Source organism: Cryptotermes secundus, unplaced genomic scaffold, assembly GCF_002891405.2.
Source record: "Cryptotermes secundus unplaced genomic scaffold, Csec_1.0 scaffold60, whole genome shotgun sequence".
NCBI classification, from domain to species: Eukaryota; Metazoa; Arthropoda; class Insecta; order Blattodea; family Kalotermitidae; genus Cryptotermes; species Cryptotermes secundus.
The window spans coordinates 528,689-550,999 of NW_019731568.1; the positions used below are offsets into that span (position 1 = coordinate 528,689).

Consider the following 22,311-nt stretch of genomic DNA (forward strand, 5'->3'; position numbering starts at 1 on the left):
TAAAAGATTTTAAAAATGCCAGTTTATGAAAATCAAATTGACGTATGTAGGTTAACAAAGATTTTGTACATATCTGACAGATATCAGCGGGGAAGATTCTGATATATCGAAACCTGTTAGCAACGGCGAAATGAACAATTGAGAAGACTAGTGTTTTTTAAATTTTAAACTACGTGCAGTGTAGCAGCTACGTGAGAGTATACACCTGATGATGGCCGTTTGTGGCTTAAACGTAGTGTAGAAGAAAGCAAGATGAAAGAACTACAATAAATTGTTGCACTTAGGATGGAGTTTATGTCATATATTACAAAAAGTAGAAATTGTTAAAGTTAAAATCGATTAAATTACAACCTATTAAAGCTTATGCAACACCAAAACATATGCATTTCACAAGATTTCAATATATACAACATACATGAGAACAGTTCATAAAATAGAACTCAGTCACATACAGAGCAGTCATAAAATGAAATTACACATAGTGATAATCAAACCCCAAAAAAGTGGAAATTGTTCAAGTTACAATTATGTTTTCACCACTATTAGTTATACTACTGTTACAACCATGTTCAGTTAAGGATATAGTGTTATCACCATTATTCGTTGCTAACCTCCCATTTATAATTACTGGTATTTGGTTACTAATTACTCCTTTTTTTTGTTATTACAGCACTGTCTTTCTTTTCATTACTATCTCTGAAATTACTTGTACTTGTAAACTGACTTTCGGTTGAATATGCTTGTTTCACTGCTTCTTTAGTTGTGTTCATAACTTCAACACTGGATCCTACTCTCACTAATAATATATTATTTCCATTTGGATTATCATTTGCCTTATCCATTATTTCTCTATTATACACATATTTTTTTTTTGAGTCTGAATCTGATTTCTTTTGTCACTTTTGTTATCATTATTAGATATAGCACTTTTAGAATGCATCATCAAGTTGACTTTTCATCTGAACACAGTTTACACATGTTATTACAGTATTTATGCCATGATTTGATAAAATAAGATGGAACATACTCGGTACATGCCATCACATCATCCGCTATATAACCATGTGTCAGAAAGGATATGCTTGCCTAAGCCTTCCCATTTGTAGCACGTTAAACACAGCACATCTGATCTCTGACATGGTAATAGCAGAAGGAAGGATTAATAAATATATTCTTAACACTACCTGACATCAGGGAAGTGTTATGACAGTCCAAACCTGTTACAGTTCTCCGTGGACGCTATGGTCCTCTTTAGCCATTCCAGAAGGGTGACTGGTTTACTGATGAGACCGATTTATTAGCATGTCATGAGTTGTTTTTCGCATCTGGACAGAAAACAACTGCCTTGTTTTTGTTTACATGCAGTTGGGATGATGGGAAGGGGACAAGGTCACAATGGAAGGCAAGTCTGTAGTTTTCCGAAAATGTGAATTTTGTTTTGTTGACATGTGTAGCTGTCATAAAGTGTCTTCAGAAGGGTGTAGCTGGACCCTAAACTAAAGAAGATAACCACTCTCACATGTGGGGTCCCGAGTTCTATACCTTGGGAACTGTTTCATTCTCAAAGTTTTTTCTGCAATTGGTTTGCGCTGATTGCATGATGAATTTGGCTAGTTAAATTCAGCCAGTAAGAAATTAATTTTTGTCTGTGAGAGAGACTGTCCATTCAAGTCCTTCTTGGGGGATGAAGTAATGCTCCTGCAGGATACCAGTCTTCAGAAACTTGGTGTTTTGAATTAACTGGAGGCAGAGGTCATTGAACTGCACTCCTTATGTTCCTCTAAATTCATCAGCACTTCACTTTGGATCATTAAAATCTGATAATAGTAAAGGGCCATATTACTCCATGCTTGTAAAGAAGTTATACTATTTGGCTTCTGAATAAATAAACAGTTTGTAAACAGTGGAAGTTCTGTTGTTGATTTTGAGCAGTGGACTAACTTCAAGTGTGCAGTTTATGGTTGCCTCAGTTATTACCGTAACATGATCCTGATAGGAATAAAGTGGTCTACTGAAGCTGGCATATAAGTACAAAGAAAGGGGGACAGTAACAGTGTTTTAAACAATCCAGTCCCATGACAAAACTTTTTGTCACACAACAATAAACAATATAGGTGAAGGCCCCTACAATTTTCTGGCTCTGCAAATTAATTTTCTTGTACTGTACCTTCCACACGAAAACTCAACTTGGCGTGTAAGGTAAAGTTGTCCCTGGGCTTAATTAAGCACAATGATGTGAAGAAGTATTGATAAGTGGAAGCATAATTCAAGCGTAGCAATTACATATTGTAAATCTGGAAAGAAGAATAGAGGGAGACTCAAACATTCACAGGAGAGTATGAAAACTCTCTTCTTACTCCCACTCCAGTTCACTTCTAGGTCAATGGGCTATAAATTACACAAACCTCACTGTACTTTCAATTTTATTGGGCAGCATGTGATAATAGAGAAATGTATTTTCTGAAGAATGTCTGGAAGATTAATATGTTCCTACTTTTTATTTAAATAGAGTAATGTCTAATCTATTAGAAATGTGAAAGTTTCTTTGGTACTACATGAAAAGTGAAATCAAGAAAAGAATTCAAACACTTGAAGCTTTAAAAACTACACTTTGTGTGTGGACTGTACATGGTATTTGAACAGATGTGGGAAAGTAAAGTAAAGTAAGTAAAGTAAAGCTATCCCTGTACCAGGCCGTGAAGGCCCATAGGGTTGTGAGACGTTGAAGGTCCCACACTATCTAGACAATCGGCTCAAAGATGGAGGTAAGGTTGTAAGCCTTACACGCCAGCCGAGCTTTACTCCCCAGGAAAATTATTTAATTAATTCCTGGTACTCATTTCTGTTAGAGGCTGAGTAAACCACAGGGCCTAATGCGGCTGGAAGGATTAGGTAAACTGAAAAAAAAAATTCAATGACCTCATCAGGACTTGAACCCTTGACCTTCCAGCTTGTAGAGAATTTGAAAAGCAGTGGTGATAAAGCATCTCCTTGTTTTAGACCATTCTGGATAGGAAAATTATCAGACAAACATACAGCTACACGGACTTTACTATACATTTCGTTTAAACACATTTTAATCAGCCTACCTCAGTGGTTCTCAAACTGTGGTGCGCGACCCCCAGGGGGGGGCGAAGGGCTTGAAAGGGGGGCACAGCATACTTTCCTAATTACAACTGCCCTAAATCAATTAGAAAAGTAACAAAAAATAAACATACATACAGAAAAACTTTTGATGAGTACAGGCTTTAATTATCATGAATTTCAAAATAACTAATAATTATTCTCTTTACCGGCAATTATAAAACACGTATGCCAGGGACAGGGTTGATGGTTTGGCAGCAGCCGCATCCTCTGAAATCCTCTGAAGTCTAGACTTTTTAAAATGCTGTGTGAGGAAATGGGTGCCGAACACACTGCTCTGTTATTTTTTAGTGATGCTCGATGTTTTTCAAGAGGCAAGGTATTAAAGAGAATGTTTAATGTTATATTTTAGCGTCCTGTTGCACTGATTTAAGTCCATGATTTATTTAATCCGTCTTGCAGTGCATACACTCATTTTTCTCCTTCTCTCCCTCGCACTACGTGTTTCGGCATAATAATGCCATCTTCAGGTGCTTACTTATCCACGTCAAACCAGTTCATTGCATGCCATGTTCACACATTAAAATAACTAAAATATGTATCTATATGTATATGATATGTATATGATAGATACATATTTTAGTTATTTTAATGTGTGAACATGGCATGCAATGAACTGGTTTGACGTGGATAAGTAAGCACCTGAAGATGGCATTATTATGCCGAAACATGTAGTGCGAGGGAGAGAAGGAGAAAAATGAGTGTATGCACTGCAAGACGGATTAAATAAATCATGGAGAGAATGTCATGCTGAGACATGAGGTGTTCTGTTTTTTAAATGGGGAAAATCACCCACTGGCAGACAGTTTCAGCAACAAGGATTTTTTGTTGAAAATGGCTTACCTGACAGATATATTTGAGAAACTAAATATCCTCAACACTTCACTTCAAGGGAAGGAGGCAACTGTAATTTCTTGGAATGATAAAGTGAAGGCATTCATGAGAAAATTAAAGCTCTGGAGAAACAATATGGAAAGTGACACGCTAGACTTGTTCCCTACTCTAGTGTCAATGGTACAAGACACTGATAATCCAGTGCTTCCAATGGACATAAAAAGCTGCCTACTTGATCATCTCATAATGTTGAAAGTTCATATCGAAAAATACTTTTGCAATGATTTTGATAAATTTAATTGGATTAAAAATCCATTTGAAAATGCTCCTGGGCCATCATCTCTGAAGGTAAATGAGCAAGAACAACTCATTGATCTCACTAGTGATACTCCATTAAAAAGTAAATTTAAGAAATTGTCTTTGTTGGAGTTCTAGATACATACTGGCAAGGAATTCCCAACTTTGAGCCAATAGGCATTGTAGATCCTGATTCTTTTCAGAACAACTTACTTATGTGAGACAGGCTTTTCTGCTTTGGCAGCTATAAAGTCAAAGTGTCATTCAAGGCTAAATATTGTTAAAGAAGTTAGAGTGGCCATTTCTGATATTACACCACGTTTTGATAAACTTTGTTCTCAAAAGCAGGTTCATCCATCACACTGAACTTTTGACATTTAAATGTTAGATTTTCTTTGCAGACAAAAATTAAATACTTGTTAGTTAAATATCGTTTCATTTCAATACATATTTTGGTTAATTGCTAGTGTTAAAACTAATTTCTATTGTAGGCCTAATATTGTGATACTTTAATTTTGAGTAAAAAAACTGCTAAATAGTATGTAGAAAAACACAAAATAAACTGAATAAAACGTCAAACATACCATGACTTCTATTTTGAAGTAAAAAAAAACAGGCTGAGGGCCTGAGAGTATTTTCTCTTGTCAGGGGGGGCTCAGAGGTAAAAAGTTTGAGAACCACTGGCCTACCTAGTTTCATGGGTACCCCAAACTCTATCAGAATATTGTACAATACTTCCCTCCTAACTGAATCATAGGCTTTCTTGAAGTCTATGAATACCTATATACTGTCTCACTCTACTCCAATTTTTTCTCCAGTATCTGATGAATGCAAAAGATCTGATCAGTAGCTGATCTGTCATGTCCAAACCCACACTGATGATTCCCAATAATTTCATCCATGTATAGATTTAACCTTGAGAGAAGAATATTGGTTAGAACGTTGTATTAAGTTGATAGCAGTGATATCCCATGATAATTACTACAGTCAGTTTTATCACCCTTCTTGTGAACTGGTACAATAATAGACTCCTTCCACTGATCAGGCAATTCTTCCTTATTCCAAATAGAATTAATAAGTTATGGATTTCAGATCTAATACTTCTCTTCCTGTTTGAATCAATTCTGCCAGAATTTGATCCCTACCTGGTGATTTAAAACTTTTAAATTTTGCAATAGCGCTTTCAACCTCAAAAGGGCTAGGATCAGGTACTAATGGCTCAGCTGTATGTATTTCTATCTGCCTAATATCACTACCCTATGTACATTCAATAATTGCGAGAAGTAGTTTTTCCACCTATTCAAAATGTTGTGGGAATCTGCAAGCAGATCACCATTCTCACCCTTCACTAAGTTACTGCTAGGCTGGTAACCCCCTCTTAAAGTCATTTATTCCTCTATGCAGGTCTCTAATGTTCTTGTTCTTAGTGTTCACTGCAAGCTCATCCATTTTTTCTTTCAGGTATTCCATTTTTTTATTCCTGAACTGCCTGCTGGTTTCACATCTTATACTACTCAGATTATTCCCATTTATTTGGCTTGGACCCTGAAACCACTGCAATTTGGCTCGTTTCTTTTGGTCTAATAATTCTGAGCATCCTTCACTGAACCATGGCTTGTGCTTATTCAATTCATAATTACCTAGACTCTCTCTTGCTGACCCACTTGCTTAGTATGATCAATAAATGCCATTCACAATTCAGAATTCAATGCTTGGTGTTACCTGATTCTGTGGTAGGGCAGCTGACTAGTAACTTCCTGCAGCTGTGTTCGGACTGTGGCAACAATTTTCAGCCATGAAGGAAAATGTGGTGAGTGGCGTACAAGGAATGAAGCAAGTGTATCTCCATGGTCAGGTCGGTGGTACTCTGCCTCACAGAGGGCATCTACTAGAATGATGCAGTTCTCATTGGGGATCTTTCCTATACGACGGAGACTGCCCAGGGGCTCAAGAACACCTCTTGTAAATGCTAAGTCTGGGTCTGCAATGCATTCTTTGATAGACACAGCACCCTGAAAATATAATAAAAAAAAATTGTCCCTTCACATATCAGTGAAGCACATTGCATTTATCGAGTTGAATTCCTTTAACCAATCAAAGGGACACATTCTGTATAATTTCTTTTGCAGGAAAATCAATGCTGCATGGGAAAAAGTAAAAGGAGAACATGATTTTAATAAATGCATCTTTACTTAATATACACATAGTTTGTTATTAATAGACTGTATCATAAATGTAACAGAACTGAATATTCATAAACTGTCCAAACTTCATAACATTGATACAGGACTATGCATGTATACATACAGACCAATTTCTGCATGTGTGTTTCAGTTCTGACAGGATTAAGTAAAAACATGATTCTTAAAGCAGCATTTAATGCCAGACATATAAATACATAAACCACCAACCCTGAAAGATTTGCAACATAAACTTCTGAAGCATATGGGGCGACAATTTCGTGAAATCTTAGTTCATGGGACTTGTTTAAGTTGTAAGATTAAGCTGTCCTGTGTCTAAGAATCATAATATGTGGCATATATGAAAAGTCTATTTCCCACTTTTGACCTTGGCATTAAATGGATGTGAGCGGTCAAGTTCTAACCGTACCATCCTTACTTCCATTATATAGGTGGTTACGTGGAGTGATGGTGAAGAGAAAAATTCCAAATGCCCTTGCCAAGAAGTGACATCTTAGTTAACCAAGCTGCCACCAGTCACGTTACTGACTAAGCTGCCACAGTTTTTGAGATAAATTGCACACTTAATAAAGAAAATGAACTTTTGGTCCAAACAGCTTCCTCACTTTGACATTTCTTTGAGTCAGTGTCACATGTGATGTTACATAATTTGCAATTATGATCTGATTTCTACACTGAAGGTATTTTACTGGACTCTTTAAGAGATATCATTTGGAACCGGGAAATGTAAGAAAAGATTTCAACTACTCGTATATTTGATGGAACGGGATTTTTATAAATGATGGTATGATTTTAAATAGACGTATTTTCTAAAATAAATGACAAAATATCAATGTGCATGATGTCTCTGCCCACAGCATTCATGGAGAAATGTGCTGCCTCTAGTGCAAAAATCATGAAGCACTACTGAACCAGACGGTATACACAGCAATATGTCGCAGTGAAATCTCTCCATTATTTTTTATCCTCTAGTTCCTCAGTATCATATTTCTTCTTGTTATTCTCCATTAATATTAAATACATACCAAAAGAATAGTCTGTATCATAATCTGTAGCTCTACAGCTCCTCACATCTCTAATATCTAATGCATGCCTTTAATCTATCGGAAAATACTCAATTTGATTCTTGGTAAAACAATCCATTGACTGCCAGGTAGCACAGGCAGCACAGCTTTCCAGATGATCAGAGAATGCAACCCTCACCACCATACCAGTGCAGTAGCCCAAAGGAAGGTTTTGCTTGTTTAAAACTTTTTATGTTGAGTTCTGAATCCATTATTCTTGCAATGAGATATATAAGCGAACACAGCATTTTTATAGTCAAATACTTCATAAGAAACAAAACTTGCAGAATATACCTTTAGAGCTTCATTTATAAACACATACTAGAACAGTTCCTACAGAGTCATTTGTTTTTGTAACAAAGCCTGTCAGAAAATGGTGGACCACTGGAAAAGAGTATAAGAATAAGTTTCACATCATGGAAGCTCTTCAGAAAGAAAAAAGGATCTAATTAATTTAGATTTCAAGGATGAGCTATGGAAAATGTCACAAAGCATTTATGCAATGGGAAGCATGCTTAAAAGCACAAAGGGACCACGTCCACCAGTTCTTATAAAATATTGTAAGTTTGTGCCTCCTTTTTATAGTTATCAGTTGTGAAATTCTGTTCAAGTTGATAGAATCAGCATCCACAAAGGGGAAACCTCTGCACTGATCCCTCTAGTGTTATGCAATAAACTACCACTGCACTATCACAAGTAGCATCTCAATTGAATGCCTTCTATATTAAAATTAAACACACAGAAGTACAGATTTGTGTTATGCATTGATACCCATGGGACTCCATTTAGATCATTATGAATGAGAACAGAAAATAAATAAGCACTAGGAAAATTAATGCCTAGCTGTAGTAAGTGGGGGAAAATAAAAGACAGTGAAGTACTGCTATAGAAAGAGTAGATAAGGATACATAAGGTGTGTTTATGAGAGGAGAGAGAAGGCTCTGTCACAAGATGATCTATCATGGTGGAAATGTCAATGGATACTGATGATACTGTGACGTGGATGGCACAACAGGAAGTAGAGGTCACGTGAACTCTGCTTTTCCACGAGTGATGTCATGTAACCCCACTCCTATCATTACACAACGCTCGGTAAACAACCCTCCCCGCGAGGCTGTGACATCACACAACAGGCGACTATGTGCAGCAACTACTGCTAGGCAATGTGTAGGTAGAAACACCTGACAACAGTACCTGATATCTGTTTCCGAACAGCAAGGTTTCTCTATGTTGCCCATGCCGAGCCTAAATAAGGAACAGCGAACACTATTCAGGAGTAGTGAGTATTGAGCGAGTTACTAGAGAGAGAGTAACCAGTCAGTTGCAGTCTAGCATTCGCCAGAGTGAATGGAAGCAGGGGAAGTAATTGTGATACTGCAGATGGCAGTAATTGTGAAACTGTGAATTGTGCAAATGTAAGAGCGAGTGTTCAACAAATTCACTACATCCAAGACAGCGTAAAGTTACTTGTCATGTGACATATACCCAACACGTGACAATATATAAATCTTTCCAGAACAGATCATCATCATGAACTGACCTGAAGGTGTGGCTCACTCAACAGGTACTCCCTGTATGCTAAAAGCTGGGAGGCCTGGCACAGCTGAGCTGCTAGTGAGTGGATGAAGTCAGGCACCAGACATGTGTTGTTGTTGTCAGCCTGTAAGAAATCTTGCCTCAGTGTCATTCACTCATTCATTTTCCTTATGACTAATTCATGTAAACTGCAGTTACAACATACTCTCTGGTACAGCGCATTTATAAAGCCATTGTTGAGCTAATATCAACTTAATTTATGAATTCGAGAAAGAAAATTAGCCAAGTTAAAATAACCAGCAAACGCATCTTGGAGATGTTTTTGGCCAGCAATATGGAATTGGGAGTTACAAACACACCTGGGCAAATATGTGCTGTGGAAACAGTAATCTGTAGGTAAGAACTAACATGCACTTCCATCAGTGACAAGTATGTAACATTTCTTTTTCATTTGGCATCTTAAATAAGTAAATAACTTTCCTTTCTATGATTTAATTTAGGTGTTATACAAATGACCATATATCCCACAAAACACTCAAAATTTTAATCTTTGTGTCTTATCAAATTTTGAATTTCCCTATTGAAATACAGCTACTTTCAAATCCAAATACTTTTTCCTTTTCACCTCCTCCATCCCCTTTATGGTTCAGAATTTCATGTGAACGGTCTGATGCAAATGTTGCAAGTTCAGTAATTCCACATTTTTATGGAAGGGACAGGTAAAAATGAAATACTTTTGTTCTCTTTAGTTTTTACTATGACTTAATAGTTTAACAAACAAATTTCCATTGTATAAGTTTTAAGCACTCAACCAACCAGATATGCAGGAAATTCTGCAATTTAATTACTTCTAGGAGAAACAAACATTTTAGTTCTTTTTAAGCACTCAACTCAGCAGATATACAGGAAATTTTACAGTTTAAAAGGAGACAAACATTTTAGTTCTTTTTAAGCACTCAACTCAGCAGATATACAGGAAATTTTACAGTTTAATTACTTCTAAAGGAGACAAACATTTTAATTCTTTTCCACTTTTCTCTTCAAATTAACATTTAGACGGAAAATAAATTATGTCCAGATTCAAACCCATGCAACTTTTCCATGACATTTTATTATTCTGGATATTACCACGTGACTTTTATGTGTGTACACAGTTCTAGATCTTAATTACGTATGGAAGTGTCTAATAAAATTACGATGGACAGACAGATATTCAGCAATTATTACAGAATGTAAGGAAATGACATTTCTCTTATGAGTTCAGGAACTGTTACCAGGCAAAACACCAGCAATTATTTTGCAAATATTTACATTAAAACTACCTATTGTAGTCTCATCATTTGAAGACAATCCCAAACTTATCTAAATTTCAGATGAAATGAAGCCAGCATCCAGAACAAACCTGAAGAAATTTTAATGGCACATATGACCACAATGCAAGAACTATTCTAATCTTACTCACAGATGGGCAGGTGAACCATATTGTTGTTCAGCATATAACTGAAGTCAAGAAAACTTAACAGTGCTTACCTGACAAAAATGGTAAGCAACAACATGTGAGGCTAGATGGCGAATCCTTTCTGAGACTAGATTGATTTGGCAGTAGATGCTCTGAGACCCACTTGGCCTGTCTTTCCCATTGCACATATATGGATCTGTAAAAGAAACAAATCAACTAAACAAACAGCAGCCTGTTAAATGTTCACTTTATGAGTTTACAAGCCCAGTACTGTCAGCAGTATTACATTTCAGCATCTTGTTGTATTGAAGGCTCACTCGTGCTTTCTCTTCCATCTGTAATGCCACACACTTCTTACTTTTTATTTATGATGACACCAAACTTACATTCAACTCACTAAAATGTCAGTTAAAATGTTCTTAAAATGTCGTTAACATCCATCAAAATGTGTTGCCTGAAGATGGCACTGTGAGGCCGAAACATGTAGCCAGACATAGAAAATATTTAATGACATTTTAAGGACATTTTAACTGACATTTCAGTGAGGTGAATGAAAGTTTGGTGTCATCTTAAATAAAAAATAAAAATATGTTGCATTATAGACGGAAGAGAAGGCACAAGTCGGCAGTGCATGTATGATTTTGTACATCTGGACTTGTACTGTAACACTCTGGTATTTTATAACAATTAATTGTGGTAGGTTGAGGTAACAGGCAACATTAAAGTAGTGTCATGGATTATCTGAAGATAACCAAAGAAGAACAGGAGATGTACCTCTAAAGGTTTATGACAATGGACTAGTATGTTATGGGAGACCCTTTAAACTTGTCCATTATATGGATCAAAAATGTATACACTGTTTTACAGATTCTGTCTCCATCTTCAAGTAGATGCTGTTGCAACAGCCAATTTTGAACTCAGTGAAAGGCAGGCTAAGTGCAAATTCCTTACCAGCCACAGTGAAATGATCCACATACAGTAACTTCAAAGAAAGTTGAGTCACAGCCATGGCAGTAATCATCTCACCCAAAGAAAGTAATCGTAAGAGAAAATAATTCTCTTTCTATACCTATGCACTGCACAGAACTTATTTTTTTGTACATCTTGTTCTGGTTATACGTTTACACATTTTTGAACATTATTGTCCTACAAAAAATCTTCCATTGCTGTCAATGCTATTACTCTCCCCTAGATAGAGCACCGATTCCTTGTCTTGGATGTGGTTGCTTTCCATGTTGATATCACACCTATAATCTATATGAACTGTAATAACACAACTAAATCTGATCTGTGAGATGGTCCAGGTATACCACCATCATCTTTTCTGATAATGTGCACAAAACTTCCGAGAGTTGCCAGTGCCCCTACATTTCTCGCTCTTAAGCTGCCAGTAATCTCTTTTTCCGTTTGAGTGGAGGCCTGATCTCCAGATTTATGGTTTTCTCAGGTTCTCACTGACATTTCCCTTGCTTCCCATTCATAGCTGCTGATACAGTTCTCGATCCCTTATGCAACTGTTTCGTTTTGGCTGTGTCTGACATCTTCTCTCAAATGTTGGTCCTTTAGGGGTTCCTTGTATATCATCCTTGGTCCACCTTTCCAATGGGTTCCAGTATCCCATGGCCAGTTCCTGGTCCCTAGACAATTCATTCGGTGTTCCAATCGTTTCCACTGCCACCTCTACATTTGAGCTTACTGCTGCTCCACTAAGGACTTTTTTCTTCTGGGTCTGTTTCCAAATCTGTGGCATCAAATTTTTCCTAACTGGTTTCTATCCTGACCTCTATCTTTCCTAGACAGGCCTTCATCATCTCCTCGTGGTGGGAATCCATCCTTTCTTGGTGGGTGTCCATCTTTTCTCACACAGCATTCATTTGGGCAGCAAGCATGGCAGTATTTGTTCCATCTTTGTAGTATGATGATATAACTATACAATGCAATCTTCAATCCAATAATCAATCAATCAATCAAATCCCACTTCTGACACCAGTTGCCATGATTTTATGGAGTGACTATAGACGGGTTTTGGATTGACTTCCTGGCTTCCTTGCTATCGCACGTGACTACACTTTACAGTTCTCTATTACAAATACATACTAGTGTCCACAGTCACATCTTCACTAGCTGTTACTCGGTAGTGGCTTCCCCTTCCTCTGGGTTCCTGAACTGTCCCTGGCCTCAGCTATCACCTCCTAACACCAACAACTCACAATGACTGTACTGCAGCGATTCTCTGACTCACTGTCTGACCAACTCAATCATTCAACAACCAACTAGCTCAACAAAAATGACTATCACTAACTAACTCCTCACTTGTCCTGCTCATAACTTCTCAGCATGAACACTATTCCTCTGTTTCTCTTTACAGGCTGCTGCCTAGTAATGGCTGTTGTCTAGTTGTTTGTTTTGTGGTCATTGCCTAGCAACATATCTACATACCAGTGTTCTTTGCATATAATAAAATCATTATATTCCCGTAGCACTATCTGGTGAGGGTAAGCGGTAAGTGTATTATCATACACTGAAGGGATTAGCAATACTTGGTTGCTGTCACTTGCCTTGTTGGTAGGAGGGGTCCCGTCTCCTCCCAAAGCAGCTGTAATCTACCAGTTGCAGGATAAGGGCAGACTTGCCAGTGCCAGGATTTCCTGTAATCAGAACTCCAGGACTAGCTGAACCCAGGGACTCCTCCATCTCACGGATAAGCCAGTGGCGACCCAGGAACAGAGGGTCAGGTTCTTGCAGAGGCACCTCAAAGAACAGAGGCTTCAGAGTGAGCTGTGGGGCACGGTACTGTGCAAACCGAACTGTGAACACATTTGAGATATTGAACCCCAGTAATTTTAAAATGTTATAGGAATTATTTAGGGCTTAAGAAATATAATTTATGATTACATTTACAAAGCACTTACCTGTAGCACAGCATTAAGCTTCATATAAATATTTTTATGAGAAAGTGAATGTTATTACATTTCACATGAACTTTTATATAGCAGTCCTCAACAATGGCAAATTGTGGCCAGTATATCTGCACTATAATTTACTTAGCTTGATGAATAGTGGTCAACCATCCAAGTAAAACATGGTCCATTTACCCAGTGATCAACAGTGATTCTCAGCTTTGAGCTTCAGAATATAAACTGAACATTCCAGAATATTATGCTTTAATATATTCAGGCTAGGACTGAAACATCACTAGTCACGAGCCTCTGTAATTCTTTTGTGGTGAGGGTGTAAGACTATTTCTGGAACCCTGGATGCAATCAAATAGATCAGATGAAATTAAATTACTAAAGATTTAAATATAATGTATTTAAAAAAGGGACAAAAAGAATGAATAAAACATTCATACAGAATTCCAGAATATGGATTATTGTATCAATTCCTACTGTCTGTAGCACATAGCTTAGAAGAAAACAAATTAAGAACACCTATCATAAGTTATCTTTGAAATTCCTGAAGAGCCAGCATGGTTCAGTCAGTATAACAACAGGCTACAGGCTGGATGGCCTGGGTCTAATTCCAGGCAGAGGCAAGAGATTTTTCTCTGCTTCACAGCCTCCAGACCGGCTGTGAGGCCCACCCAGCCTCATACCCAATGGATACTGCAGGCTCTTTCCCTGGGGCTAAACTGCCCAGTGAATATAGCAGACCACTCAAAATGGTGGACCTATACTTCATTCCCCATATAGTCTCTTGGCACAGTTCTTAATTAATTAAGTACAGGGACACTTTTATCTTTTACGTTATGCTCAAATTTCTGAAATGGGGTGCAAATATTCATTCTCAGTATCAAATAAGGTTATGAACACTATGATGTGGATTAAATTGAACCAACTCATGACAGGATGCAACATACTTCATAAGTTGAAATATCACATTCTAACAATCAAGTTCCTTCCGTCAAATGTGACACTTTTTTAAGTTTTCCACCTCGTCACCACTTAAAAAAGTGTCACATTTGACGGAAGGAACTTGATTGTTAATTGGTTAGTGTGACGGACCAGAATGAAAGACCTTAAACTTATCACATTCTAATACAAAAAGTTTGGATCAGCTTGTAGTTCCAATCAGGGATTCTGTCAGTATGAAACAATATATTGTGCATTTTTACATAAAACAGAAAAATAATATGAAATTAAAATGAGGAATTCAAGAACTTAAAATAAGGATATACTTTTTATTGTAACATAAGTTTATTTCATTTTTTTTTTCAAGAATCTTAACAATTATCACAAACATGCCCCCCCCCCCAACCTTCCTGTTAGAAAATAATTTTGTCTTCCTTTAAATAGACTGGCTATAGGAAAGGATATAAGGCATGGTAATGTTATGCAGATGTGAAAATATTTACCTTTTGGATCAACTGGCCCCTTAACAGATCCTGTGCGAGCAGACCTGCGTATAGAGGTTCTCCGATTCTTGAACACATTTAGTTCTTCTACCTGTCCAGGCTGGGATGCTGCAAGGGTAAGAAATACATAGAAGTCACTGAATTCATTTTACAAGAATTTAAATTAATTTACAAGTGAGCTTATCTCGATTCAAAAAGTGTACTGCAAATGGTTGAGTCTTCTGATGCACAAATGTGCAGATTTTAGTTTCCAATAATAACATTTTAATAAATAAACACCAAAAACAAATAAACAAATAAAATAAATTACCATAATTGAAAGAATATTATGTGGGCTTATTTCCTCCAGTATTTCCAAAGAAAACTGGCTGTGTGTTAAACTCAAGATAATTCTAGTGACTCATAAGATTTGAATGAAGATAAGTAAGTAGCTAACAGATGTATAAATATTTCTATAAATGCTGTAAAATTGTCATTCAAAATACATTAATACGAAAATTTTCCAAAAATACTGAGCTTCCCACCACAACAGTGTGTGCGCAATCTTATCGCTCGTTCTCCGTCTGCAGGGGAATTCCGGGAACTTTTTGACTGCCTTATGTATATACTCAATATATTCTGCACATGTAATTTGTAAGTTCCTTTTTCTCCTTATCCATTTGGGACGTGTACTACATTCCAGGGAACATCACCACCATGTTTTATTTATGAAACCATCAGTTCCTAAAACTTTCCCCAGCTGAGAATCTGAGAGGGATATAGTCTGTTGTCTCTGGGAAAATGCTGCCATTACAGAAAAACCTCTCTGGATTTGTGAGGCATGACTTACTTGTGACAGAATGCCTCCTGCTGACAGGACTAGAGGAACAGTTGCTCTGGCCAGAAACAGACATGAGAGATGTGATGCTGTCTGAAGAAGGATCCTTCAATGTCCGTGTGTGACTGTGAACATCTGCCTCTGAAGAACCTGAAGCATCCAGCCAATTAACACAATTTAGTTCTTAAAATGACAGAAAAATCAAAAGACAATAAGCATCTCCTTTCAGAAAAAGATACAGTGGAACCTTGCTTAATGACCATAATTCATTCCAGAATCTTACTCGTAATGCGAAACACTTGTTAAGTGAAACAATTTTTCCCATATAAATGAATGTAAAATATGATAATGTGTTCCATGCCGAAAAAAATACTCAAAAAATTTTATGTATAACGTTTATTCAAAGAAAATTATATATACATTGTTAAGGAGCGTGAATCATCTTCATCTTTTCTTCTATGCAGAATGAACCAACCTGGAATGTGAATTCAATTTGCAGAAAAAAAATCGAAATAATTGGTTTATTATTTATGATACATATCTAATTCTTTTTTACTAGAAAGCTGTCTACAGACATTTGTTTTTGCCGACGCTTCAAAATTTGAGGAGAATGAGACACAGCATTATCATTAAATAAATTTGTAGCGCGCATAGCCACTGCCTTATTAGGGTGATGCTTCTCAATGTATGATGCAACAGTTTCCCATGCTTTCAGCATTTCTCTTATTGTGCCAGAAGATTGTTGCTTTGTTGTTACCTCCTCCTCCTCCTCCTCTGACAAACTCTCCTCCACAACTTCTTGCTGTGAAACGCAATGCAACTCCAAATCGTGCAAATCGTTGATGTAGACCGACTGTATGTGCGTGCTAGAGCAGCCATGCTCACACCTCGTTCTCGCTTTTCAACGATTTTACGTTTCATTTCTACGGTTATTTTTATTCTCTTATGGCTGTCTTTTTGCGGATTTTTCTTCGGGGACATTTTTTGCAAGGGTTATTAAACTTTGCACAAAAAGTCACAAATGTCTGAACACAAGTTTGGAAAAATGTGTGATCACAAGCGACACTAAGATGCTAGCAGAATGAGTGCTAAACACAGACTGATGTATCAAGCGCACAATCTGGGACTTCCCCTCTTGTCACTCGTTATGCGAAATGTCACTCGTTAAGCGAGTAATTTTTTTACAATTTGTTTTGCTCGTTATGTGAATTACTCGTTATGAGAGGTGCTCATTAAGCGAGGTTCCACTGTATTTCACTTGACTTCCATCCATTTTTCTTGCGTGCATATATGTGTGTTTTTTTAGTCATAGATTGTTTGTGAGTTACATATAAATTATTTAGTGTCAAGTGATATCATAACACTGGAAAAGAAGTGGTGACAGCTTAATTCAAAGCATTATCCTTGCAGCAACCTGAAAAAACTTAGGAAGATCTCACTAAAAATATCACAGCACTGAAAATGATGGTTATATATTTGGGGATACATAACATGTGATGAATCTGCAAGCAATTTAATTATTAGTTTGATAATAATGTAATAGATCTGATGAACGCATTGCCAGGCAACAGCTTTTAAACATGAATACAGGCAACAATAAAAGGGAAACTCTGTTTTCTATCTGGTCCGCACTGAGCACAAGCATGGAGATATAAGAAGTATGTTGCCAGGCAACACAGTGGTAAACATGCATCCACAACAATGGGAGACAGTATTTTTCATGGAGTCTGTGTAGAGGAGTTGCCTTAAAAACATATGGCGCTATATTTCAGTTCCGAGATCTCAGCGGAAGATAGCCGCAGAAAGTTTGCCATGGAGGAAGAATAAAAAGTCAGACTGTGAAGACCTGGTGTGTGATTAGAGGGCTTCATTCATGTGTAATACCTGAAGTGTGTGATTCAGTGAGACTGTTATAGTTCCTGCGTTTTAGTTGTGGTACCAGGAGAGGACCAGTGTGTGGAAATCAGCAACAGTGCTGTATTTAAATGTGATTAAGAGAGAGAGTGTAACCAAGGTGCAAATAAAGCCTATCATTTGAAGTAGAACCCATCATATTGTCACATGTACCATCCTACACGTGACAGTCTGATTATATTGTTAAATGTACCTTTCCATCAAGAAAGTGTTTTTTAAAAGTTTGTTCAAGAGAACTACTCCATTGCAACAACCATCCAATCTCTTATTTGCCAATGATTTACACCTCTGAATAGCTTAACTTTCAGGAAATTGTGTTCTGGTCTGCTTCCAGATTCAATCAAATAATGCTGGACTTACAGGGTGCATCAGAAAGGATGGTTGGATTTCAAGCGACTGTTACGCCGCGACGGGGGAAGGCGCAGAGTGGGGGGGGGACTGTTGGGTCGGCGGGANAGGCGCAGAGTGGGGGGGGGGACTGTTGGGTCGGCGGGAGAATGCAGCTTCAGTTGGTAACATGGACTGGTTGGGTGTACAGCGTGCGTTCATCGTAGAAACATTTTTGAAAACAGAGAGTCTGTGATCGTCACTCAACGAGCCTTCAGCACTCATTTCGGCTCAGACGTCACAATAGGATCCCTACTCGGGACACAATTTTGCGGTGGGTGGCTTCATTTCGTGCCACAGGTTCAACCTAGGTTGAACCTAAAGTCATCTCGCATCGCGGTGACATTCCTTGGTCCGCAAATTCGCCTGGTCTTGAGCCCTGTGATTTATTCCTTTGGGGCCATTTGAAGGTGGAAGTTTATAAACATCGATCACATACACTGGATGAGCTGAAGACAGCAATTCGAGAACAAATCACGGCGATTCCACCAGACATGACCGCGAGAGTGAAGAATAACTTCTGAAAAGGCCTTGACATCTGTATCAGAAGGCAAGGACATCATATGGATGATACTGTATTCCACAAATAAACTGCATGTATTGGCGAATCTGATGGTAACAATAAAATTTGAATTTGATGAAGCCTTACTTATTTTATTGCCCTGTGAAATCCATCCATTCTTTCTGATGCACCCTGTATAAAGTACAAAATTAATTTGCACCTGATGGTTTTTGTCATATGTACAAATAAACAGAAATGAAAGGGGCTCTGCTCTGCCTGACTTTACAAAATGAGATTTCACTGTTATTTTTACATTTTATCTGGTAAGATACTGTACCTTCAAATAAATTAATTTAATCTGTCAAAATCAGTGTGACATTGAAATGACCAGTTATCGGTCCATGGTAGACCAACTTCCAGACCAAAACCGAATGTAATCAGAGCTAATGCATTTGAGCAAAGGACATATTAAGATACCCCTGTCTCTTAGTAGCATAATATGCAAAAGCATGGCAAGAAAAGGAATGGTCCACCTAAACCAAGGTGTGAGGCATTATGTTGAGGGCTGCATGGAACTGGGGCAGTAATGAGCCAGTGTCATGAATGATCACCTCAGAGCACCAGGCAGCAGCCCACTACATCTATATCTTCCAGTCATATGGGGCACTGAAAGTGATGATCTCTTGGATCTCCATTACTCATTGGACATATTATGGAAACCAGCGAAAAATGTTTCAAAGGCTAAAAATCAAGTAGGGTCTGGCTCATGGTGAGGGTGAAGCAACAAAACTGCGATTCTTCTTCATGGGCCTGGGGCACTTAAGGAACCAACTGTCTTCGGTAAAATGATTAAGCTGTCTACTGAAGTACAGTGTCTTGAATGAACTCCAGGCAAGGGGCTAACTTGGAAGAAGCAATTAGGTACGATAATGAACAAGGTCTACACAGCCTGGTGGCCAAGGGTGGATGTTACACCTCAGGGGGAGGGGGTGAGGACTTATAAATCCTTTCATCGGTTATTACTCTTTTGCTAACATCTACGTTGCACTCGGCTGCCGTCGGCTGTCTTGGCTAGGGAAGCTCGGGTTCGGTTGAGGTCGGGATGGTTGCTAACAGGTGAATCAGAACTCCCTGCATACATTTTCCTATATGTACACTGTCTATTTACAATAATAAATACATTAAGAAAAAGGCCTGCTCTTATCTGTTGACATGACACTTCTTGCTTAACTCATTCTACCATCCTAGTTTGTGAAGGGGAGGTGCTCTGAAACTGCGCTCCTATCATCGTCTGCTACTGTACATTCATTCCTACCCTGTTCTACCCTGACTCTCACTTGGTTCACTGGATACTGCCTCATTATCTCACAATAACACTTGTATTAACAATAACCTTTAACAGCATGGCGTATATGAGCAAAGAGACTTACTTGCAATACATATGTAGATCACTGCCGTCATCCACCCTCTTATGGTATACATGTCGCCGAGAGCCTCCGGCTGACAACCGAATATTCTGTGTTAGAACATGATCCAAATCCCCCGAAGTTCCCTAATTTATCGTTTTAATTCGCTGATTCGGCACTGACGACAGAGGGTAGGTGACTCCCCCTCAGTGCCCTCAATCCTCATAATAACCTCCTCATTGGCTCTCCTGGGTGGTTGTGGGAGGACCCCTTGCATCTTATTGCTGTGTAAGCAGCCTCTTGCGATTGAATCCAGTGTACGAGTGAGGTAAGCTACTGGCTTTGTGAGTACACCGAGACTTGCTGAGTCTTCACATTCTTAACCTAATTGCCAGTCCCGGTGTTTACAATTTACGGCAATAGCTGCGAAACTCTTTTCGCAAGTCTCTAGCTTTTGGGTAATACCATACCATCTCCAATCTCAAATTTGGGTCATAACAGTGGAATTCAAAACCAGAAGAGCTGAACTCAGTAAAACTGCAAAGGCTGACATGCTTTGGCATTACTAGAGCCATGAGTAAGATTTCAACAGCTGCAATTTGGGTCCTTCTCAGACTCCCTCCACTACATCTGGAGTTGGAAGCTGAGGCCTGAGATGGAATCTGCAGAGTCCATTGCAGTGACAATGAAATCCCAAATCCAAAGGGTATAGGCATAGTAACATGTCTCAGAGCATGAAGAATCCATCCTGTAGATAGGGGCTGTCAAAATGATACTGACAAATATATGTAATAAGCTTTTCATGGTCATATTTCCTGTCAGTAGTGACTGAAAAGCATGTTTCAATTTGACAGAAATGTGAAAATTGTTTGGTTCAGAGAAAAATGAAGGCACTTAGGCTGGGGTGTATGGATATGGTACCTGGAGGAATCTTAGCTTCAACAGGCATAATGTACGCCATTAAGGCATGTGCAGTACAAACTATAAAGACTATAGTATACTATACTATTATTATTACTATTATTATACTATTTATACTATAGTATAAAACTATATACTGAAACATCTGTGGTCTATCAGTTAGTCAATCGGTCAGTCAGTCAGTCAGTCAGTCAGGCAATAATTAAAGCACCTGAAAATGACCAGATCAGTTCCAAAGTAGTCTAGGACCACCACCAATCCCTTGTAAAATTGGCTGAACATGACAGAATTCAACTGGTATTGTTACCAGGATGCTGCGGAACTGAGGAAAATGAAAAAAAAAAAACATGGAGCATTATAGGTGCTGAACCAGCATGTAGCATCTCAGCAGAAGTCGCCAAGAAGGCTGTCAGGGACTGGACAAATGAAGGCCACAAAAAACACTGGGATCCAAGACATGCAACAGGTTTTCTTCAAGGACCTCTCTGCAAGAGGACTACAGAACTATTAGAATTGTACAGGAACAAGCTGAGATGGGTTACAGGAATATTTACAGGGCAGTGTCACCTGAAAGGTCATCTTCTTTTTAGAACTGGGATTAATTAATTACTACACTTGAGAAATATGCAAAAACAAACACGAAACAGGCTGACATATTCTACGTGACAATTATGCCTTAGTTAACTTCAGATTTTGGCAACTGGGATTTTGTTCTATGAAACTATGTGACTGCTTAAATGACCCCTAAACATAATACTACACTTCATTCAAAGTGTGAGGAGGGGATGCACAACAGATCACAAAAGGTCTCAGTGTAAGGGCCAGTTTGGTTCACACCTTATTCATTAATTCAATGTAATGTGTAGCATAACAGACAGAATATCACTTTCAGGAATGTATCTTCTGCATAATGGGAGATGCCTATACGATCCTGACAGTGGAACATACCTGTAAGTGTGGACACAGGGCTGGTATTCGTTGAAGCCAGTGTATGGGCCTCAAGACTGGCCAGTGAGGAAAAGGAAGCATATGACTCATGGCTGTGAGAGCTGCGGTTGGCTGCAGACCCAGGTTGACGCGGTGGGGACTGAGCTACTCTTGTGGACCGACGGGCATTGTCTCCCAGCAGGAGTCCCAAACGCATATACAGATCATTCTGGGAGGACTTCTTTCCATGAGACACCGGCTTTATGGTGCCACCTTCATCATCTGAAAGATCAATTATAACTTCAGTACTTGTCTTAATAACATTTATTTGAGGAAATGAATGTATCTCTAACTTATGCAGACAGTTTATGAAAACATGAATCATTCTTGAATTAAGTCTCCAAACAACACACATTTGTACCTACAAAATTTTCATTTAGATAGAAAAAGTTCTGTCTATAATTTCTTGTTTTCTGTGCTGACAATCCATACAACTGTTAAGTTCAGCTAATTATAAACCAATTATTCAACTGAAAATGTTGAGGAAG

The 22,311-nt window shown here is 38.2% G+C and overlaps 1 protein-coding gene across 4 annotated transcripts in view; it reads right to left on the bottom strand.

Moving 5' to 3' along the window:
• Window positions 1-22,311, bottom strand: part of LOC111867047 (protein TANC2) — a 634,194-nt gene that overhangs the window by 29,930 nt on the left and 581,953 nt on the right. For all 4 annotated transcript variants that reach the window (XM_023856516.2, XM_023856514.2, XM_023856515.2 and 1 more), the window contains 7 exons: window positions 21,785-22,045; window positions 15,719-15,856; window positions 14,890-14,997; window positions 13,094-13,342; window positions 10,607-10,731; window positions 9,081-9,200; window positions 5,998-6,287 (listed from right to left, as the gene is read on the bottom strand). In XM_023856516.2, coding sequence (XP_023712284.1) covers window positions 5,998-6,287; window positions 9,081-9,200; window positions 10,607-10,731; window positions 13,094-13,342; window positions 14,890-14,997; window positions 15,719-15,856; window positions 21,785-22,045 — 1,291 coding nt within the window. The remainder of the gene's footprint in view (window positions 1-5,997; window positions 6,288-9,080; window positions 9,201-10,606; window positions 10,732-13,093; window positions 13,343-14,889; window positions 14,998-15,718; window positions 15,857-21,784; window positions 22,046-22,311) is intronic.